Source organism: Bos javanicus, chromosome 11 (assembly GCF_032452875.1).
Source record: "Bos javanicus breed banteng chromosome 11, ARS-OSU_banteng_1.0, whole genome shotgun sequence".
In the NCBI taxonomy this organism is placed as follows: Eukaryota; Metazoa; Chordata; class Mammalia; order Artiodactyla; family Bovidae; genus Bos; species Bos javanicus.
Genome location: NC_083878.1, coordinates 106,376,145 through 106,398,206, shown reverse-complemented (window position 1 = coordinate 106,398,206; position 22,062 = coordinate 106,376,145). Strand labels below are relative to the sequence as shown.

The window sequence follows — 22,062 nt, the reverse complement described above, 5'->3', positions numbered from 1 at the left end:
TGAAGTGACCCCAGACTGTCTCACTGATATTTTGGTTACATGTTTTCTGTATGGGGCTCAGTGCATCTGTGGAATTTTCTCAGTAAATAGAAAAGCTGTTGGCCTCTCAGATAAACCTTATCTACTGGGCCCTTCAAAATTGCAGCTCTGTGGCAGCAGGGGGTAGGGTGGAGGAGGGGCTTGGTTCCCAGCTAGCAAACTTGTCAGTTTCCTGTGTTTTGACTTTCAGTTCTTAGGACTTATATAAGCAACTATTTACATTAACTAAAATTTTTAAAGCTACTTTATAATACCAAAGTAGTTTTATATGAACATTAAAAAAGATCATGGCACCAGAAATGCTTGTATAGCTTCCTGTGCAAATAACCAAAAAGAAGGGTGTATTGCTTTAGCATACCATAAACTTGAAATATGTTAAGTCCTATGGTGGATTAGTCACGCTTCCTCACTGTGGCTTCAGTTAAACCTGGACACAGCTTAACTCCATAGTACTGGGCTTGTGACTGGTCTGACTCCAGTAGGTGAGTCCCTCCTCCTCTGGAGGAGCAGATGTAGAACTGCAGGTGTAGATGTAGAGCAGATGTAGATGCCACTGTGGCATCTGTCAGCGCCTCAGCATCCACTAATAGGACAGGCAAGTGTTCTGAGTCAGAAAACACAAGCTTCTATTCTTTATTTCCTGATACAACTGCCAGCACAGGTTAGAAGGTATTAATGTTGAACCCTCTTCCAGGGTTTAGTTTAGGGTATTTCGCTTAAGGATCAATTAAACAGAATTAGGATCTGAGGAATTATGCACTGAAACAGAACATAAAGAGGAAAGAGACCATAGATTATTAGGGACATAGCAGTTTGGCAGCAACTTCCCATGTGGCCTTATCTTTAGGTTTGCCCCAAGGCGGGGAGTTTCACCAAAATAAACTGCTTTGGGACCCATAAATGTGCTCATTGGTTGTTCCCTGGGGTGAGCTCGGGATGAATTACCCAGTGCTGTCACGTGGCTGGATCTGCCTTCTGAACTATCTCCCTCCTGCAAGCTGAGCCACATGTTCTTGCCTACTTCCCTCTCGGTAGGGGTTCTGGTTTGGCTGCAACCTGAGAACGTCGCCTAGGTCTCTACGCCTTAACCTAACACGTGGCGTGCTTCCTTTACACAGTGGCCAGATGCCCAAAACAACACCGTACGGTAGCCAAGGTCTTTAATAGAAACGAAAACGAGGGAACCGCCTCTCCACCCGCCACCCCGGAACTAGGCTGGGCGAGGAGGGTCCAAGTCCTCGGTCGCAGGCACATCCGGCGCGGCCGCCGACCACTCCTAGCGCGGGAAGTTCTTGGGATACAGCTGGAAGAGCTTGCCTTCCTGCGTGGGCTCAAACCCGTACCGTTCCAGGTGCTCGGGGTCGAAAGTCCCGGCCTTAAAGTCCTTCTCGATAGCCGGCGCCGCCGTCTCCAGAAAGAGCTGCTTGGCCGTCAGGGGAACGTCTGTGCCCTCCGGGGCGCGGTAGTTCACGTAGGGCTTGAGCTTGAAGCCGGCCAGGTCGGGCACCACCAGCTCCGGGACCATTTCCTTGACCAGCACGAACTTGCCGCCGCGACCGTGGAAGCCGACGCCCTTGGCACCGCGGCTCTTGTGGAAGGTGCGCGGGCCCCGCTTGCTGGTCCACTTGCTCATACGGTCGGCGCCCCGCACCAGGGCGCGAGCCGCCCCGCTCAGGAGGCCCATGGCGAGGCCTGCACACAGCCACCACGCCAATGCCCGCTCCAGCCGCCTCCGATTCCGGCCCCGCCGCGCTGCGCTTCCGGCGCCTTCGGTAGCTTCCGGCCCCACCGGCCCCCGCGCCGCAGGAAGAGCGACTCCGATTGGCTGCGCCGTGTCGAATGTGCAGCCTCGGCCCCGGGAGGGGGCGGGACCGGAGGTAGCCCGGCCAATCCGCGGGGAGAGCCCTCGTCCCGGGGGAACGCCAGGAGCGCCGCCGTCGGGGGCGGGGCTTCGAGGCGGCGCCGGACGACGGGAGGTGGATATCGGGAGCGCGGACGTTGGGGGCGGGGCTTCGGGGAGGCGGGACGGGAGCGCGCGGTGCCGGTGAGTCGCCGTCTAGCGCCGCGAAGTGGCCAGCTTAGGGGTCTGAGTCTGTGAGGAGAGGTAGCCATCATCTCCCCCAGCCCGCGCACACTGCCCCCCAGGGCCGCCGGCGCCCCCAGCCAGACTGCTTCCAACCCGACGTCCGTCATCTCGACCCCGGCTTAACTCGACGCCTCCCAACCTCGACGCTCCCCCGCAACCCCGACACCCCTCAGCTCGACGCCCCTAAACCCGATGCCCACAACCCGGGTGCTCCTCAACCCGACACCCCTAAACCGAGTGCCCCCTACACCAGACGCCCCCCCAACCTGAGAGCCTTCAACCGGACGGCCCCTTAACCCCTACCCTCCAACCCTACGCCCTCCCTTAACCACGCCCTCCCTAAGCTCCAAGCCTTCAGCCCTGCTGCCCCCGGCTCCTCCAGGTCTCCTGGACTTGACCACCTTTCCTCTGGCCCCACGCTGTGGAGCAAGCGGAGCAGCTGACGGCGCTCCCGTCGTGTGGCAGGTGCTGGGGGCTTGAGCTTTTGTGCCCCTTGAGCCTAGTGGGCATCGGGAGATGGGACTGGGCAGGGCTGGGCGGTAGAGCTGGGGTCAAGGAACTGCTGGTCCTTGAACAGACGTCTGAGAAGGAAGTTTCCCACAGGGCACAGACCAGTGAGCAAATGCAGCTGACTCTGCACCTGCGTTCTGCTCCCTGACTTGTCTGGGTGGGATTTTGGAAGAGATAAACCCTTCCTTACTGTGGCCCTTCTAAGAGACGTGGGAGCCACAGGGTAAAGGCCCTAGACATGGCTCCTCCTCCTGGCAGAGAGGTCAGGTGCGCAGGGCTGCTCCTCAAGTTCACCGCAGCCGGGACCAGCACACCCACCTCCAGGGCTCCACCACACTGGTGGAAAATCCTGTGCCCAGCCCACTAGGCAGGGTCTGGCGCACAGCCTGCGGTGGCCACACACCCCTACCCCTACCCAGCTTCAGCCTCCTTGCCATGGTCCTGGAACTCCCAGCTGCACTAGGCCTTTGCCCAGATACCCACACTTGTCTTTGACTGACTGGGAGAGGAGCCCGGGGCTTGGCTGCAGTTCCCGGTTCCTTGGGCAGCCACACAAGGGCTGTTTACAGAGAGGCAAGTGGCTCCCTTTGCTTGCTCCCTTTGTTTTCTCCATGGAGAGCACAGTGTTTCATCAGAGTTTTCCTGTCAATAGACATGTAACTTAACGTGGACAGGAATTTAGGGAAGGGCTGGGAGGCACTGCTTTGCACGTGAGCCTGAGGTGGTACAACCTGTGCCCTCCTCAGAACATGTCTGTCTTCTTTTGTTTCACTTTTTAGCCATGGAGCAAGAGGAGGACACTGGCCCAGAGGTACAGAACCTGAGGAGTCCAGTGAAGAATCAGCCTGAAAATTCCCAGTGTGGTCGCTTCTGGACAAGGAGAAAGCTGCCATGCAGCAGCTCCTTGAAGTTGGCTGCCTGTGGGAGTGGTGTGCGGGCCTCTCTTCCCCTGTCAGGACTGAACCCCTCCCTTCTGTTCCTCAAGGTCACACTTGTCAGTTCCTGCTTCCCTTTAGGAAGCCTGCTTGCTTTGAGGTAGGGCCTTTTTCCCGTGGAACATCTGTAGCCACATCACAAAGACTTTTATTCCTAAAACAGAAAATTAGATGCATTAAAACAGCAGTGAAAAGCTGAAAAGTCGGGGATGTCAACCACTAGAGACTGTATGAATAGGTCTGGGTCACTCTTATAACTGTTCCCCTGGCTCCTCCCCTCCCCCCACCCCGGGGGTGGCTGAGCTCAGCGGACCCACTTAGGAGGAGGGTGCTTGTCTGCCACCCCGTGGAGGTGGTCTCTAGCCAAGCACACAGCCTAGGCCAGGAGGGCCTGGGCACCTCACTCTGAGGCAGCAGCTCCCACTGCTTCCTCTGCTTTCTGAGCCAAGTTCAGAGGGTTGAGTCTTTGGATCACTTCCTTGTTCTGTCTTGATGTAACATTCTGCTTTTGAAACGCTTTTCTGAGTGCACTGAACTCCTCGGGTTTTCTGGCATCAGCACTGTGTGTGCTCCTGGCTCTGAAGGATCAGGCAAGCTGCGTTAGTCCTTGGCACTCATGTAAAAGCTTGACAGAACTCACACGCACACACCGCCCCCTCCCTCAGTCCATCCTGTTCCTGACTGCTTGGAAGGATGTGAGGACCAGGAGGAGTGGAGCGTAGTTACTTGTTTGACTGGTTTCTTGTCTTTGCAGGGAACCTGCCAGCATCCCTTGTATAGGAGGTCCAGGCCATCTGCCCACTCACCGTTCCACACTCACTGTTTTCTCTTACCTTCCTGTCTTTCTCCCTGGGGTCTGGGATTCTGAAGCTCCTTGTTAACTCCCTCCCTGGGAGCCCTCTGCTGCTATGTGCTGCATTTAATGTTCTCAACATGCAGTTGGCTCGTTAGGGTTTCTCAGCGCTGCTGCTGTGTGGGCGCGCGTCCGCCCTCGGGCCACCAGCATGTGGTCCTGCTTGTGGTGAGAGGCACTGGAGAAGAGGCCTTTGCATGCCCCCGCTAGCCAGGTTTGCTCCCTCTTGACTTGCACCCCGAGGAACAGGGAGGCTGAGAATGGAGGGCTCAGATGCCCAGAGCATTTGCTGTCAGTGCAGCGCAGCTGCTGGCCCTGCCCAGCCATCCTATGGGTGGGTAGCCCTTCTCCAGAGCAGACTGGGACTCAGGCCGTCTGCCTCCTGAAAGCCCGCTTCATTTTGGAGGTCTCCAGGGCTGCCAACTTTTTCCCTGACCCACAGCTCTGTTCTTGCTCCCTGAGAAGCTGGGGCTGTGCCCATCCTGGCCCTTCCTGACTGCAGGCTTCTCCCCTAGGTGGGCTTCTATCTGGCCACCCTGTGGTCCTGGGGTCTGGAGCTGATGGAGCAGCATTCCCAGTCCACCATGGTAACCACCTCACTGCTCCCAGGTTACGGGCGGGCCCCAGAATCAGTGGCCCCCTTCACCCTTGGCCGCCCGGGGCCCTTTGTGTCCAGCCTGTGTTTGGGGTTGGGGGGTCTTGGTGCCTTGCTGATGGGTGCTCTGTCTATGACCTTGCCCAGCTGCTGGGGATTGTGATTGGAGTCCTCCTGGCCCTGGCCCTCATTGGCACCACCATCTTTTTTGTGTACAGAAGGGTTAGCCAATTCCGTGAGTATCTTGCTTGAGGCTGTGGCTCCAGTAGGGGAGGGAAAAGAGGGCTTGAGAGGGTGGGAGATTCGGGTGATTTCTCCCCATATTTTAAGCTCCCACAAATAGCTCTCAAGGCATAGTGGCTTTTGTTGAAAACTGCTGGCCTGTCGACAGCTCATCAGATCCATGGAATATAACTGTATCCTGAACTCTCTTGGCTCTCATTTCCAAGAAGAGATGAAGTACCGCTTCCTCTGCTTGGGTGTGTCACAGCCCAGGAACAAGATGCTGTGTGACACAGGGTGGGCAGGACAAGCTCAGTGTGCACACACAGATGGCCCACCTGTGCTCAGGCAGCCCCTTGGCGCCCCTTGGCCCCCCTTGCAGGACAGGTGCAGCCCAGTCCTCAGTACAGGTTCCGGAAGAGAGACAAGGTGATGTTCTACGGCAGGAAGATCATGAGGAAGGTAACTCACACTGCGGGTCCCCTCCTCCCTCAGAGGTGTCGGCTTCAGACTGTGCCTAGGGTTGAGCAGGGCCCTGGGGTTTGGGGAAGGTCTGACCTAGAGAGGAAATGAGCCATGAAGGAGGGCAGAAGCCCCTCCCAGGAGCATCCCCGAGTGGGTCAAGCAGAAGGTCCTGGCTGCGGTGTAGATTGGTGGGCCTCCCATGATTTGGGGCCGGGCCCTGCAAGGTGGAAACTCCCAGGCCTTACTTCCTAGTGTCACAACCATCTTGGGGATGAGCAGCCTTTGCTGGTGGGCCCCACGCCCTCCCACCCACTGAGGACAAAGGGCTCAGCAGACTCCCAGAGGCTTACTGTGCCGCAGAAGCATGCTTGAAACATTTGCTGACGTGTAAAAATATTTTGTTTGTTACTTTTCTCTAGATACACAGTTAGTTTGTGTTCTTTGTAGAAGAACTTGAACTGTCAGACACATGGGTGTCCCTGGGTGGCTCCTTCTCTTCTTCAGGGTCAAGTGCTCTGAGAGGGAGGTTGGTTTGGGCTGCCGTGTCTGGCGGGGGCGGCCCTGGGACGTGGTGTGCGGGCTGCTGCAGTCTCGTGTGGGGCCACATGGGATGACCTGCGAGCAGGTCTCAAGGCGCTCGTGTGTGGCTGGACCTGGGGCTGTCCACGGATGACCCCACTGAGGACTGTGTGGTGGCAAGCTGGATTTGGTCTAAGGAAGACAGGAACATGGTCTGGTGGGGCCAGAACCCCTTGGGGGCAAGGAGGAGTCATGGTGACAACACCGACATCCACAGCCAGCACCATGGGGCAGACGCAGCTGGGGAGCTGCCCAAGGGGGCCGGCTGACGCCTGGGTAGGAGCCAGGCCCTTTGTCCTCCTTGGCAGCGCTGTTTGCAGCGGTCTAGTGTGCCTGGACTGTGAGGGGGACAAAGAGCTGTCCAGGCCGGGAGGGTGTGCAGGCACTGGGGTTGCGTGTACCAGCGTGACAGGTGTGAGGAGGAGGGCGCTGGCCAGCCTTCCAGGAGAAGGACGTAGGGCCGAGGACGTCGGAGCTCTCGGGGCACGGGCTGTCTGGGGATGTGGCCCTGTGTCCTCGCTGTCAGCAGCGCCAAGGAGGTTCCCTGTGTCCTGGGCAGGCGAGCAGGTGGGGCCAGGCCGGAATGCTGGTGTCAGGCCCGCAGGGGCCACGTCCTGAGGGCTGGAACTGACCCTGAGACTGGGAACTGGATCTCACAGGTCTCAGAGTCCAGACTTAGCCTCCCCCTCTCATTCTGCAGGTGACCACGCTTCCCCACACACTTGTGGGGAACACAGCTGCTCCCCGACAGCGGGTGAGGAAGAGGACCAAGGTGCTATCTTTGGCCAAGAGGTACTGGGAATGCCCTTCAGACCAGTCAGGTCCCAGCTGCCCTCCCCAGTGGGCTATCCGTGGCTTCCCTGCTATGGGTCTCACAGCCTAAATGCTCTTTTTTTTTAATTTTTAAAATATTTAATTGATTAATTTGGGTGCATCAGATCTTAGTCATGGCACTCAGGCTTTGTTGCTCTGTGGCATGTGGGATCTTAGTTCCCCAGCCAGGGATCAAACCCACGTCCCCTGCATTGCAGGGTAGATTCCTAACCACTGGACCGCCAGGGAAGCTCCTTGCTGTCTGCTTTTGAGCCCCTTTGGGCCTCTGCTCCAGGTGTGTGCCTCTGCTTTGTAGGATCCTGCGGTTCAAGAAGGAATACCCTACCTTGCAGCCAAAGGAGCCCCCGCCCTCCCTGCTGGAGGCTGACCTCACAGAGTTTGATGTGAAGAATTCTCACCTGCCGTCAGAAGTTCTGTACATGCTGAAAAATGTCCGGTAAGAGAGAGGTGGGCCTGGAGGCTTTCTGTGTGCTCACCTGGCCTCCGAGGTGTCCTTTCCCTGCGGCCACTGATGGTTGTGTCGACAAAAAAAATCAGTAAACAGTGTGTAACAGGAATAGAAAAGAGTTTTATTGGAGCCAAACTGAGGACTGTAACCCAGAAGATAGCCTCTCAGACAGCTCTGAGGAGCTTCTCCAGAGAAGCGTGGTTTTCAGCACAGTTTTATATCTTGTCTGATGAAGAATATTAAACTAGTCACGGATACATTCCTTCAGGGTATCAGAAAGAAATCAAAACCAGATCAGCACGTACACGGCGAGCCAGTATGGCACTGACAGCTGGGAAGGGAGTCTTATCGTGGAAGGAGCACCAGGGCTGATGTCCCAGGACGGGAGGCACTGAGCCCTTATCTTTAATGTGGGCGTTCTTCTGCTGAGTGTTCAGTTCAGATCAGTCGCTCAGCCGCATCCCCATGGACTACAGCACGCCTGTCCATCACCAACTCCCGGAGCTTGCTCAAACTCAGGTCCATTGAGTCAGTGATGCCATCCAACCATCTCATCCTCTGTCGTCCCCTTCTTCTCTTGCCCTCAATCTTTCCCAGCATCAGGGTCTTTTCCAATGAGTCAGTTCTTCACATCAGGTAGCCAAAGTGTTGGAGTTTCAGCTTCAGCATCAGTAAGTGTGAAGTGAAGTCATTCAGTTGTGTCTGACTCTTTGCGACCCCGTGGACTGTAGCCTACCAGGCTCCTCCGTCCATGGGATTCTCCAGGCAAGAATACTGGAGTGGGTTGCCATTTCCTTCTCCAGGGGATCTTCCCAACCCAGGGATTGAACCCAGGTCTCCTGCATTGCAGGCAGACGCTTTAACCTCTGAGCCACCAGGGAAGCCTCAGTAAGTGTGCCCTTTAATAATTAAAGCGGATGTACAGTGTGTGTTTGATCAGCCACAAATAGGATATTCTGTCTATTGAGCATAAAGTGGGTGTTCGCACATGTAGCAGCCAGAATGACCTCTCTGGATCTCAACCTGTGATCATTTCTTTTATCACTGGCAAAGCTTCTCTCCTCTGGCTGTCACTGCCCTCCTGGCGGTGAGCAGAGCCTCCTCGCTGGTTCTTTCCCATGTGTGTCTGCTTCTCAGGACGATGCAGAGTGAGTGTGGGAAGTGAGTGGCTGGATGGAAGATTGAAAGTCTGGCTCCCCGTCTCTCCCTGGAAGCCCCAACCCCTCTTTCCAGCACTTCACTAACTGCCCTGGTTACAGACCTGGCTCAAACGCACAGGCACAGCCTGAGAGTTCTCTGAGCTCCTGGAACAGCAGCTGATGAGGATTCCTAAACCTCAGGCTCCTGTCCTGCTGGTGACCAGGCGCTAGTGCTGCAGGCTCTGCGGCCCTTGGAAGCTCTCCCTGTGGTCTGGCCAGCAGGGACAGTGGCCTCTGCCCATCCCCTCCTTCCTGAAGGTGTCCCACATGTTCTGTTTTCTGTAGGGTCCTGGGTCACTTTGAGAAGCCGCTATTCCTGGAACTTTGCAAACACATGGTCTTTGTGCAGCTTCTGGAAGGGGAGTACATCTTCCGGCCGGGGGAGCTGGACAACAGCATCTATGTGGTGCAGGACGGGCGGCTGGAGGTCCGCGTCCAGGACTCGGTGAGAGCCCTCGGGCGGGGCGGGGCGGGGGTGCTGTTGTGTTGGCACTCAGTGGTCTGCCCTCTTGAAGATTTCTCAAGTTTTCCATTGAAAAGTTAGTGCAAAACGTATTTTATTTTATGTAGATAGGAGATTCATATTTTACTTCTCCAGCAACATATATACAGTTGAATATAAGTTAAAGGCTAGCTTGCACACCAAAACCAGGTCCTTTAGGTGGTTCAGTCAAAGAGGTAAGGCCTTCAGCTGGCTCACATGAGAAGTGTCCACTCCTTGGCCCACCTTTTGGGATTTTGCCAGTCCTGAGTTCATCAAAAATTTCTTCCATATTCTGAGGTGGCAGATCCTGTAGTAGTTGTCATGAATTGAACCACTGGTTCATTTATACAGATCCCTAAACACTCCATTCATGGTCAACAAAAGAGTCCGAAATGCACTACTTGGATGCAATCTCAAAAACGACAGAATGATCTCTGTTCGTTTCCAAGGCAAACCATTCAGTATCACAGTAATCCAAGTCTATGCCCCAACCAGTAACGCTGAAGAAGCTGAAGTTGAATGGTTCTATGAAGACCTACAAGACCTTTTAGAACTAACACCCAAAAAAGATGTCCTTTTCATTATAGGTGACTGGAATGCAAAAGTAGGAAGTCAAGAAACACTTGGAGTAACAGGCAAATTTGGCCTTGGAATACGGAATGAAGCAGGGCAAAGACTAATAGAGTTTTGCCAAGAAAATGCACTGGTCATAGCAAACACCCTCTTCCAACAACACAAGAGAAGACTCTACACATGGACATCACCAGATGGTCAACACCGAAATCAGATTGATTATATTCTTTGCAGCCAAAGATGGAGAAGCTCTATACAGTCAGCAAAAACAAGACCAGGAGCTGACTGTGGCTCAGATCATGAACTCCTTATTGCCAAATTCAGACTTAAATTGAAGAAAGTAGGGAAAACCACTAGACCATTCAGGTATGACCTAAATCAAATCCCTTATGATTATACAGTGGAAGTGAGAAATAGATTTAAGGGCCTAGATCTGATAGATAGAGTGCCTGATGGGCTATGGAATGAGGTTCGTGACATTGTACAGGAGACAGGGATCAAGACCATCCCCATGGAAAAGAAATGCAAAAAAGCAAAATGGCTGTCTTAAGAGGCCTTACAAATAGCTGTGAAAAGAAGAGAAGCGAAAAGCAAAGGAGAAAAGGAAAGATTTAAACATCTGAACGCAGAGTTCCAAAGAATAGCAAGAAGAGATAAGAAAGCCTTCTTCAGTGATCAATGCAAAGAAATAGAGGAAAACAACAGAATGAGAAAGACTAGAGATCTCTTCAAGAAAATCAGAGATACCAAGGGAACATTTCATGCAAAGATGGGCTCGATAAAGGACAGAAATGGTATGGACCCAACAGAAGCAGAAGATATTAAGAAGAGATGGCAAGAATACACAGAAGAACTGTACAAAAAAGATCTTCATGACCCAGATAATCACGATGGTGTGATCACTGACCTAGAGCCAGACATCCTGGAATGTGAAGTCAAGTGGGCCTTAGAAAGCATCACTACGAACAAGGCTAGTGGAGGTGATGGAATTCCAGTTGAGCTATTCCAAATCCTGAAAGATGATGCTGTGAAAGTGCTGCACTCAATATGCCAGCACATTTGGAAAACTCAGCAGTGGCCACAGGACTGGAAAAGGTCAGTTTTCATTCCAATTCCAAAGAAAGGCAAGGCCAAAGAATGCTCAAACTACTGCACAATTGCACTCATCTCACACACTAGTAAAGTAATGCTCAAAATTCTCCAAGCCAGGCTTCAGCAATATGTGAACCATGAACTAACTTCCTGATGTTCAAGCTGGTTTTAGAAAAAGCAGAGGAACCAGAGATCAAATTGCCAACATCTGCTGGATCATGGAAAAAGCAAGAGAATTCCAGAAAAACATCTATTTTTGCTTTATTGACTATGCCAAAGCCTTTGACTGTGTGGATCACAATAAACTGTGGAAAATTCTGAAAGAGATGGAAATACCAGACCACCTGATCTGACTCTTGAGAAATTTGTATGCAGGTCAGGAAGCTACAGTTAGAACTGGACATGGAACAACAGACTGGTTCCAAATAGGAAAAGGAGTACGTCAAAGGTGTATATTGTCACCCTGTTTATTTAACTTATATGCAGAGTTCATCATGAGAAACGCTGGACTGGAAGAAAAACAAGCTGGAATCAGGATAGCCAGGAGAAATATCAATAACCTCAGATATGCAGATGACACCACCCTTATGGCAGAAAGTGAAGAGGAACTAAAAAGCCTCTTGATGAAGGTGAAAGTGGAGAGTGAAAAAGTTGGCTTAAAGCTCAACATTCAGAAAATGAAGATCATGGCATCCGGTCCCATCACTGCATGGGAAATAGATGGGGAAACAGTGGAAACAGTGTCAGACTTTATTTTTTCAGGCTCCAAAATCACTGCAGATGGTGACTGCAGCCATGAAATTAAAAGACGCTTACTCCTTGGAAGGAAAGTTATGACCAACCTAGATAGCATATTCAAAAGCAGAGACATTACTTTGCCAACAAAGGTTCGTCTAGTCAAGCCTATGGTTTTTCCTGTGGTCATGTATGGATGTGAGAGTTGGACTGTGAAGAAGGCTGAGCGCCAAAGAATTGATGCTTTTGAACTGTGGTGTTGGAGAAGACTCTTGAGAGTCCCTTGGACTGCAAGGAGATCCAACCAGTCCATTGTGAAGGAGATCAGCCCTGGGATTTCTTTGGAAGGAATGATGCTAAAGCTGAAACTCCAGTACTTTGGCCACCTCATGCGAAGAGTTGACTCATTGGAAAAGACTCTGATGCTGGGAGGGATTGGGGGCAGGAGGAAAAGGGGACGACAGAGGATGAGACGGCTGGATGGCATCACTGACTCGATGGACGTGAGTCTGAGTGAACTCCAGGAGTTGGTGATGGACAGGAAGGCCTGGCGTGCTGTGGTTCATGGGGTCGCAAAGAGTCAGACACGACTGAGCAACTGATCTGATCTAATCTGATCTGATCTGAAACACTTCATGGGGCCACAAAGAATCGGACACGACTGAGCGACTAAACTGAACTGAAACACTCCAGCTAAGAGTGAAAAGTTTGCCATGAAGTTGTCCCCCTGCCTTTCTGCTGAGCATTCCTGAGTGATCGTCAGGATGTTGGTAGAGTTTGGAAGTGTGCGAGGTGGAGTAGTTCCGCCATGAATATGAGACTTCCAGTTGGCTTGCGATTATACGTTGTATGAGAAGTTGCCGATTCACATGCTCTCCCTGGAGGCACTTGTGAAACCTCTGCGCCTGGTCGTAGTGGAGCTGAGCAGCCACCCCTTCTGTCTTCAGGCTGGAAGCAGAGCTGCTGCTCTTTGCCCCTCTGGGTAGTTTTCTATAGTTGCTTCTGTCCTTGGCTAGTTTTATGGTGTGAAACCCAGTGGAGCATCTGGGTTATTCTCAGGAGTGCCTCTGGGCAGACTGAAGGCCCCTCCAGCTCCATTCTGCACAGCTGTCTTATGCAAATTCCTTCATGCCTTCCCCACTGGGTGGTGAGGCTGGCTTTGTGGGCCAAAGCACCTTGGAGAGAAATGCGGAGGGCCAAGCTGAGGGGCTTTGGAGTGCAAAATCTCAAGTTTGAGTTCTTTGGAGGAAAAGACACACTGGACCACGGCTGCCCTTGATACGGCCTGTCCGCCTCCGCGACACGGGCTGCGCGGGGGCTCACATCACTCCTACTGCCATGGGGCCCCTCAGAGGGTGGGCACTGACCTGTAGTGGTCAGCTGCACGCGTGTCTTATTTTCAGGTTTCAGGCTATAAGTAGTTTTAACTGTAAGAAAACAATTAAGGTATTCAGCTGGAAGCTAACTCCTTGCTGCCCGCCTCTGTTGAATTATGTGCTTAAATCACAGTTGCTGGCTGAGGGGTGATCTCTAGACCAAGCCTCCTGGGTCCTTGGTTTGTTTGCCTGGTGGTAGGTGACCAGGCTTCCCACCACAGACACTCAGTGAGCCCTGGACTGCACAAGGCTGCCCCGTCCCCGGCCACGTGAACTTCCCACCTGTTGGGCCCTGGGTGGACCTGACCCAGGACGGCTCCTGCATGTCCTTCCAGCTTTTAGATCACAGTGTTGTCGGGGCACAGGTCTCATGTGTAGCTTTGTCTGAGTGACCTGAGGAGATAATCAGAAAGGACATGCTTTCATCCAGCCTCCTCCGGGGGGCCTCCATGTCATCGGCCTGGCAGGCCTTCCCAAGACGGGAAGCCTTTGGCCCAGATGGGAGGGCTTCTGGACTGTGACCTGTGCCAGGTTTGAACAAGTTCAAAGGTATTTTTCTGGGTCACCCTGAGATGAAGTTCCTATCCTAAATCACCAGCATTGCATGCTTTCCTTTCTCCTTTAATCCAGTGGGAAAAAATAGGTCAAAATGCTATCATTTATACTGAGAATAACTGCGTTTGGTTCCCATAGCCTTTTCGTTAGGCCCACCAGCTCTCTCAGGCAGATCCTCCTGGTGCTGACAAGACACAAGGCTGAAGGCCAGGCTGGGCCTCCCTGTTCCTCTTAGTCACCCTTGTCTTCCTGATCTCGTTCTGCGCGTCGACAGGGTGCAGCCTCTGCCCCGCGTGACCAGTGGTGGGTGGCGGTTTGCCTGGCCCCACCATGGGTGGCTCTCCTCTGCTTCCCAGGCGCAGGACGGCACTGAGGTGACGGTCAAAGAGGTTCTGGCTGGAGACAGCGTCCACAGCCTCCTCAGCATTCTGGACGTCATCACCGTGAGTATCTCTTCTTCCCCGGTCTGCCCGCACTCACTAGACGGCAGGTCCCTCGGCGCCCCGGCCAGCTCTCCAGTGACAGGAGGGTCACCCTAGTGGGTGGGGGGTGTGCCTGGAGTGGCCTGGGAGCGCCTCTGACTGAGTGTCTGAGGGGAGCTCGGTGTTGGCTTATGGGTTTTGGCGTCTCTTAAATGATCGGTTTTTGGACTGAGGAGCATGTGCATGGGCCCCATGCGTCACGTGCATATAACGTCACAGGATGAAGGCCACTTCTCCTGCCCTCAGGCCCTAAGGCCCCTTCCCAGGAGAGGCCCTTTCTGGATCTTCTGTGCTAACGTGTGTCCTTCAGTGATTTCTTCAGCTTTTGTGCTGTTCATCAATGCAGTGAATGGTCTTGTGTGGACACTGTTGCCTGTGTTTGAAGGCCAGTCTGTAGGGCAAATCCTTAGGAGACTCACTGGATCCAAGGGACCTGCCTCCCACCACAGAGACTGAACTGCCAGACCTATGAGGGCACCTCACCCGCTGGTGAGCTGTCTCGTAGCTGATGTTCACTAGTTGTCTCACTGTATCTCACTGTTTGCTGAACCCGAGGTAGGCAAGGTGCAAGCGGGGAAGCTGAAAGAAGATGTTTTGATTTTCTTTTTAGCTGTGTACTGAGGCAACTTGTACTTCGGTTTCTCCAGACCCTGCACAGAGGGGTCTCTGGGGCAGGTCAGCAGAACCGTGGCAGGGGTGCCTCTGTGCGGGCCCAGGAGTCTAGGAGCCTGTGTGATGCTGACCGTGGATGGATCCCTGGCGGGTGTCCTCCAAGCCAGCCCTAAGTTGTTCTGCATGACGAGGGGGGACAGGCTCCAAATGGAGACCTCAGGGGTGTCCACTGTGCTCAGCCTGCCCCTGTCAGACCAGTACACTTGCTTCGAGCTGTTTGGGGGCTGGGGGTGGAGATACGCATGGGGCTCCGGGTCTCTGTCTGCCCCCAGGACCTGACCTGCCTTTAGCACATGCTTGGCCAGGGCTGAGAGGGACACCACCCACTCTGAGCAAACCTGCCTGCTTCCTGCCTGGGGGCAGCTCCTGCCTGGAACCTTGTGCTGGGAGAGGGCACTGGGTGTGCCCGTTGGGCCATAGGAGGGTGCTTCTGTGGGGTTCTGGCTTGAGTGTCTGAGTCTGTGAGGTGTGCTGTAGGCCTGGGAGGTCTAGACAGGCTATCCGTCGTATGGAGGCTCCTGGATAAGAATGAGAGAGGGGCGGGGAGGCTCCTGTCTTACCTCTTGGTCTGCTACTGATCCTGATCCTGTTGTGACTTCAGGGCTGAGCACCCTCTGTGGCAGCTCCGTGGGCTGTGTGCTAAGAGCGGGGCCGGCTGCGGCTGTCTCCCAGCCGCTGCGGCCCCCTCGGCCCGGGTCCCCGCGGGCTGCTGTCGTGTCCACACAGTGCCCCCGGGGCAGAGAGCCGGGAGGCGGGTGTTTGGAAAAAACAAGTGTGTACTGGGTTAAATGGTCATTTGGAAGGACATCATTTTTGCCTCACCAAATGTGTATTTGTGATTTAAAATTCTTTTTATTTGTTCTTATCAAAATAACCTGAACAAATTCCAGAAATGGTTTTGATGTTTTGTGAAGCGCAGTTGTCTGTCCCACCACCTCCCCCAAGAAAGGCCGCTTCTAGCTCTTTCGGTCTGCTGGCTACAGCTGCGGCTCTTGCTGTTTTATGATTCTCCTGTCTCGATTTTGTTTTGACTTGCCGCTGTAGAAAATGCCCTGCTTGCCTCACCATCCTGCTCCTCTCATCCCACCTTGTGGGCGTCGTTGGCAGCTGAGCCTGTGGAGCCTGGGTTAACAGTTGCCTCACTTTTGGTCGCTTAGTTTTCTGTGCGTGGCATGCACTGCTGCCCTTGTCCAGGGCTCCGTGAGTCGGGCAGCGACCTCCAGGTCCGCAGGCTCTGTCCCCCTGTGAACTTCCGGGCCACTCGGTCCAGCCCCTGCCCCTGCCCCGGGCAGGGCTTCTTCCTTCCTGGGCAGGGCTCCCACCTCCTCTCCTGATCTGCCTGTTCAGGTGAAGCAGATCTTCTGTTGCTTCCTGAGAAGTGTGCAGGGAGGTTGGGTTTTGAAATCTTACAGACCTAGAATTGTCTTTATTCTGCACTCCCTTTCTCTTTCTATTGTGCTTTTAAGGAGATTTTGTTAACTTTATTTTCCAGATCTTCCATTGAAATTTTAATTTCTGTCATCATTTTTTTTAATAGAGGTCTAGTTGACTTAAGTGTTGTTTTACTTTCACACATACAGCAAACTGATTCAGCAATATATATATTATGTATATACTTTTTCAGATTCTTTTCCATAATGGTTTATTACAGGGTATTGAATGTACTTTCCTGTGCTATAGAGCAGGTCCTTGTTGGTTACCTATTTTAAATATGCTGTTGTTCAGTTGCTAAGTCACATCCAACTCTTTGTGACCCCATGGGCTGCAGCATGCCAGGATCCTCTGCCCTCCGCTATCTCCAGAAATTTGCTCAAATTCATGTCCATTGAGTCAGTGATGCCATCCAACCATCTCATCCTCTGCCTCCCCCTTCTCCTCTTGCCCTCAATCATTCCCAGCATCAGGGTCTTTTCCAGTGAGTTGGCTCTTCACATCAGGTGACCCAAATATTGGAGCTTCAGTTTCAGCATCAGTCCTTCCAATGAATATTCAGGGTTGATTTTCTTTAGGATTGACTGGTTTGATCTCCCTGGAGTCCAAGGGACTCTCAAGAGTCTTCTCCAGCACGACAGTTCAAAAGCATCAATTTTTTGGTGCCCAGCCATCTTTATGGTTTAACTCTCACATCCATACAGGACTGCTGGAAAACCATAGCTTTGACTATATGAGCCTTTGTTGACAAAGTGATGTCTCTCTGCTTTTCTTTCAAGGAGCAAGCATCTTTTAATTTCATGGCTGTAGTCACTGTCCACAGTGATTTTGGAGCCCAAGAAAATAAAATCTGCCACTGCTTCCGCTTTTTCACCCATCTATTCACCATAAAGTGATGGAACCAAATGCCATGATCTTAGGTTTTTGAGTGTTGAGTTTTAAGCCAGCTTTTTCACTCTCCTCTTTCACTCTCATCAAGAGGCTCTTTAGTATCTCTTCACTTTCTGTTGTTAAGAGTGCTATCATCTGCATATCTGAGGTTATTGATATTTCTCCCAGAAATCCTGAATCCAGCTTTTGGTTCTTACAGTCCAGCATTTTGAATGATGTACTCTACATATAAGTTAAATAAGCAGGGTGACAATATATAGCCTTGAGATACTCCTGTCCCAATTAGGAACCAGTCCATTGTTCCATATCTGGTTCTAACTGTTGCTTTTTGACCTGCATACAGGTTTCTCAGGGGACAGATACGGTGGTCTGGTATTACCATCTCTCTAAGAATTTTCCACAGTTTGTTGTGATCCACACAGTTGAAGGCTTTAGCATAGTCCGTGAAGCAGAAGTAGATGTTTTTCTGGAACTTTCTTGCTTTCTCCATTTTCCAACGAATGTTGACAATTTAATTTCTGGTTCCTCTGCCTTCAAAACCCAGCTTGAATGTCTAGGAGTTCTCAGTTCATATACTGCTGAAGCCTGGCTTGAAGAATTTTGAGCATAATTTTGTTAGCATGTGAAATGAGCCCAATTGCAAGGTAGTTTGAACATTTTTTGACATTGCCCTTCTTTGGGATTGAAATGAAAACTGACCTTTTCCAGTCCTGTGGTCACTATTGAGTTTTCCAAACTTGCTGGCATATTGAGTGCAGCACTTTCACAGTACCATCTTTTAGAACTTGAAATAGCTCAACTGGAATTCCATCACCTCCACCAGCTTTGTTCATAGTGGTGCTGCCGAAGGCCCACTTGACCTCACACTCTATGATGTCCAGCTCTAGGTGAGTGACCACACCACTGTTTATCTGGGTCATTAAGACTTTTTTTTATATAGTTCTTCTGTGTATTCTTGCCACCTTTTCTTAATCTTTTCTGCTTCTTTTAGGTCTTTACTGTTTCTGTCCTTCATTGTGGCCTTCTTTGCATGAAATGTTCTCTTGGTATCTCTAATTTTCATGAAGAGATCTCTAGTGTTTCCTATTCTATTATTTTCCTCTATTTCTTTGCACTGATCACTGAGGAAGGCTTTCTTATCTCTCCTTGCTGTTCTTTGGAACTCTGCATTCAGACGGGTATATCTTTCCCTTTCTCCCTTGCCTTCCGATTCTTTTTTTAGCTATTTGTATACTCTCCTCAGACAACCACTTTGCCTTCTTGCATTTCTTTTTATTTGGAATGGGTTTGGTCCCTGCCTCCTGTTGAGTTCAGTTCAGTCGCTCAGTTGTGTCTGACTCTTTGTGACCCCATGGACTGCAGCACGCCAGGCCTCCCTGTCTTATTATCACCAACTCCTGGAGCTTGCTCAAACTCATGTCCATTGAGTTGGTGTTGCCATCCAACCATCTCACCCTCTGTCGTCCTCTTCTCCTGCCCTCAATTTTTCTCAGCATCAGGGTCTTTTCAAATGAGTCAGCTCTTTGCATCAGGTGGCCAAAGTATTGGAGTTTCAGCTTCAACGTAAGTCCTTCCAGTGAACACCAGGACTGATCTCCTTTAGGATGGACAATGTCACGAACCTCCCTATAGTTCTTCAGGCACTCTGTCTACCAGATCTAACTCCTTGAATCTATCCGTCACCTCCGCTGTACAGTCATAAGGGATTTGATTTAGATCATACCTGAATGGTAGTGATTTTCCCTAAGGAGCTCATGATCTGAGCCACAGTCATCTCCCTGTCTTGTTTTTGCTGACTGACTCTATACAGCTTCTCCATCTTCAGCTGCAGAGAATGTAATCAATCTGATTTCAGTATTGCCCATCTGGTGGTGTCCATGTGTAGAGTCATCTCTTAGGTTGTTGGGAAAGGATTTGTTATGACCAGTGTGTTCTCCTGATCAAACTTGTTAACCTTTGCCCTGCTTCATTTTGTACTCCAAGACCAAACTTGCCTGTTATTCCAGGTATCTCTTGACTTCCTACTTTTGCATTCCAGTCCTCTATGACGAAAAGGAAATCTTTTTTTTTTTTTTTGGTGTTAGTTCTAGACGGTCTTGTAGGCCTTCATGGAACTGGTCAATTGCAGCTTCTTTGGCTTCAGTGGTTGGGATATACCCAACCACTGAAGTTGGATTTGTATTTGTGGTATTTACAAATACCACAGTTGGATTACTGTGATGTTGAATGGTTTGCTTTGAAAACGAACAATCATTCTGTGGTATTTTAAATATAGTAGTATGTATATGTTACTCCCAAACTCCTAACCCCTCCGCCTTTTCCCTTTTCCATGTCTGTGCATCTGTTTCTGTTTGTAAATAAGCCCATTGGTGTCATTTTTTTGATTTCACATGTAAGTGATGCCATACAATATTTGTCTTTCCCCCTCTGAGTTCCTTCACTTAGCATGATCTTCTCTAGGTTCATCTGTGTTGCTGCTAATGGCATTGTTTTGCCCTTTCTTATGACTGAGTAATACTCTGTCTGTGTGTGTGTGTGAATACCGCACACTCCACATCTTCTGTAGCCGTTCATCTGCTGATGGACATTTAGGCTTCCCATGTCTTGGCTGCTGTGAACACTGGGGTGTGTATGTCTTTGCTAACCAGAGTTATCTCCAGATCTTTGGCCAAGAGTGGGATTACTGGATCATATGGTAGCTCTATTTTAGTTTTTAAGGAACCTCCATATGGTTCTCCATGGCAGCTGCACACTCGCATCCCCACCGACAGTGTGGGAGCGCCTGCACACTCGCATCCCCACTGACAGTGATACAGTTCCCCATGGCGCCTGCACAGTCGCCTCCCCACCAACAGTGTGGGGCTCCCTTTCTCCTGTCGTCATGTTTTTTATTTCGAGAGCTTTTTTTTCCTCTCAATATTTTTTTTACCGATGAAGTAAGACGAGATCTTCTTTGCTCCCTGTGTCACCACTGGCTATTCTGAGTTTCTTGACTCTGCTTGTTTGCTTCCCTCTCTCAGATCTGGGCCTGTCGTGTTACCAACAGTCCAGTTATGTGAGAGGGAAATCCACCTCTGACCTGGCTACACAGCCAGTGCGTGTGAACTGTGGAAATGTGTGGTGCTCGTTTATCTTGTACGTGGAGTCTTGCACCTTTTGAACACTTTCCTCCAGTCCCACTGCCCCATTGTTTTAATTTTTACAAATGTGTTACGAAATATTTCAGATATATACAAAAGCACAATGCAGGAAGCGGGTGTGTCAGCTGTCAGCAGGTGAGACAGTGATGGCCCTGTAGCTCAGGGTGGCTGTAAGCTCTCAGTACCTTTCCGCTTCTCTCCACCCTTTCCTAGGAGGCAGCTGCTTTTCTGACTTGCCCTGATATTCTACAGAGTGTGGTGTAACTGCTGTGACCAGCTCTCCGGCGGGGTCGTACTCTGCACAGTTCTGCAGCGCCCTGGTCTGTGGGGGTTACCATCCCTCCATGGAGACGTGTTGTTCCAGTTCCGTTGTCTGCTCGCTACCCTTTGATCTGCTCGTTGTTCGCTGACAAGCTTTTGTGACTATTTCCCATGGTGGCCAGTGCCACAGGAGACGTTTGTAGACATGTGTAGGTGTGTGCCACGCCTGTGCACACTCCTGCAGCTGTCTCACCTGTGCTTTTAAGGTTTCTTGGTGAGGTTGAGGGCAGTATTTTCCTAAGTAAACAAGTCCGTTTGAGTTGCTTTTAGTGTCAGCTGTTGAGTTGTCATTTTCTCTTCCCACCCTGCCCTTAAACACACAGACATACTCACAGATACAGACACACACACGCTTTTCTCCCTGATTCTGGAACTGATGAGAGTTGCTGTCTGTTAGGGCTTGTGGGGGTGGGGTTGTGGGGATGTCCGCCCCTGTTTCCCCCGGGGTCTCCTGGCTGCTTGGCTCCCTGGTGAGTGCGAGACATGCCGCCAGCACGGGTCTTGTAGAGCTGGCCTGGAGACGGAGTGAGGTCGCGTCTGAGAGCGACCCTCACCCCTGTCAGCCCACGCAGAGCGCGCCTGCTCCCCACAGAGCAGCCAGTGCTGCGTGCGCATCAAGGGCCGAGCCGTGACCTGGCTTGGCCTCTGCCGCTGCCTCCCGGGGCCTCTGGAGCTGGCCCCAAGGTCCTGTGTTGGACGCCTGGCAGGTGGCTGCTCTGTGTTGCTTACGGCTCCTGCTTCTTGTGGTGTGGTCGTGGATCTTTTATGGATCAACCTCCTCTCTTTTTCTTATTGTTTTGAACTCAAAACTTTTTGGTTTTTATGGGTTTTTAAAAATTGAATTATAGTTAGTTGATTTACAACGTTGCATTAGTTTTAGCTGTGCAACAAAGTGACCCAGTTATACGTGTGTGTCCCTTTTTCTAGATGCCTTTTCCTCGTAGGTTATTGCAGCCTTTTGAGTATTGCTCCCTGGGCCACAGAGTAGGACATTGCTTTATCTGTTTTGTACATAGGAGTGTGTCCGTGTTAACCCCAAGCCCCTGCTGTCCCCCTCCCCCATTTCCCCTTCTGCAATCGTAAGTTTGTTTTCTATGTCTATCTGTTTTCTGTGAGTCTGTTTCTGTTTTGTAAACAAGTTCATTCGTATCATTAAAAAAGAAATCCCACATATGTGTGGAATTCATCCACATGATAAAGTCCGTGATATTTGTCTCTGACTGACTTTACCTAGTAATCCCTGGTCCATCCATGTTGCCGCAAGGCATTGCTTCACTCCTGTTTTGTGGCTGAGCAGATTCCACTGTGGGCTTCCCGGGGGGCTCGGTGGTAAAGAATCAGCCTGCCAAGCAGGAGACACAGGTTCGCTCCCTGGTCTGGGAAAGTCCTCTGGACAAGGAAATGGCAACTCACTCTGGTATTCTTGCCTGGGAAATCCCATGGGCAGAGGAGCCTGGCAGACTGCACTCCTGGGGTTTCAAAGAGCTGGGCATGACCTGGTGACTAGGCAACAACAGCAGTGCCCGCTGTGCGTGTGTACCCACA

At 51.4% G+C, this 22,062-nt stretch overlaps 2 protein-coding genes across 7 annotated transcripts in view; one reads left to right on the top strand and one right to left on the bottom strand.

Annotated features, from left to right (window-relative positions):
- Window positions 1-1,182: 1,182 nt before the first annotated feature.
- On the bottom strand, window positions 1,183-1,815 carry MRPL41 (mitochondrial ribosomal protein L41). The gene has a single exon (XM_061434325.1). The coding sequence runs from the start codon at window positions 1,721-1,723 to the stop codon at window positions 1,316-1,318; it is 408 nt and encodes a 135-aa protein (XP_061290309.1). The 5' UTR covers window positions 1,724-1,815; the 3' UTR covers window positions 1,183-1,315.
- A 122-nt stretch (window positions 1,816-1,937) lies between these two features.
- Window positions 1,938-22,062, top strand: part of PNPLA7 (patatin like phospholipase domain containing 7) — a 78,298-nt gene continuing 58,173 nt past the window's right edge. For 3 of the 6 annotated variants that reach the window (XM_061434295.1, XM_061434292.1, XM_061434291.1), the window contains exons 1-10: window positions 1,942-2,015; window positions 2,508-2,590; window positions 3,415-3,670; window positions 4,939-5,010; window positions 5,166-5,253; window positions 5,623-5,702; window positions 6,985-7,076; window positions 7,414-7,554; window positions 9,051-9,210; window positions 13,937-14,023. In XM_061434295.1, coding sequence (XP_061290279.1) covers window positions 3,527-3,670; window positions 4,939-5,010; window positions 5,166-5,253; window positions 5,623-5,702; window positions 6,985-7,076; window positions 7,414-7,554; window positions 9,051-9,210; window positions 13,937-14,023 — 864 coding nt within the window. In that variant the 5' untranslated portion in view covers window positions 1,942-2,015; window positions 2,508-2,590; window positions 3,415-3,526. Of the gene's footprint in view, window positions 2,016-2,507; window positions 2,591-3,414; window positions 3,671-4,938; window positions 5,011-5,165; window positions 5,254-5,622; window positions 5,703-6,984; window positions 7,077-7,413; window positions 7,555-9,050; window positions 9,211-13,936; window positions 14,024-22,062 lie in introns of all 6 variants that reach the window. The other 3 variants (XM_061434296.1, XM_061434294.1, XM_061434293.1) reach the window with 3 other exon arrangements.

What these genes read in the sequence shown, in the direction of transcription:
- MRPL41 (XM_061434325.1), bottom strand. Translation starts at nt 1,723, where the DNA reads ATGGGCCTCCTGAGCGGGGCGGCTCGCGCCCTGGTGCGGGGCGCCGAC.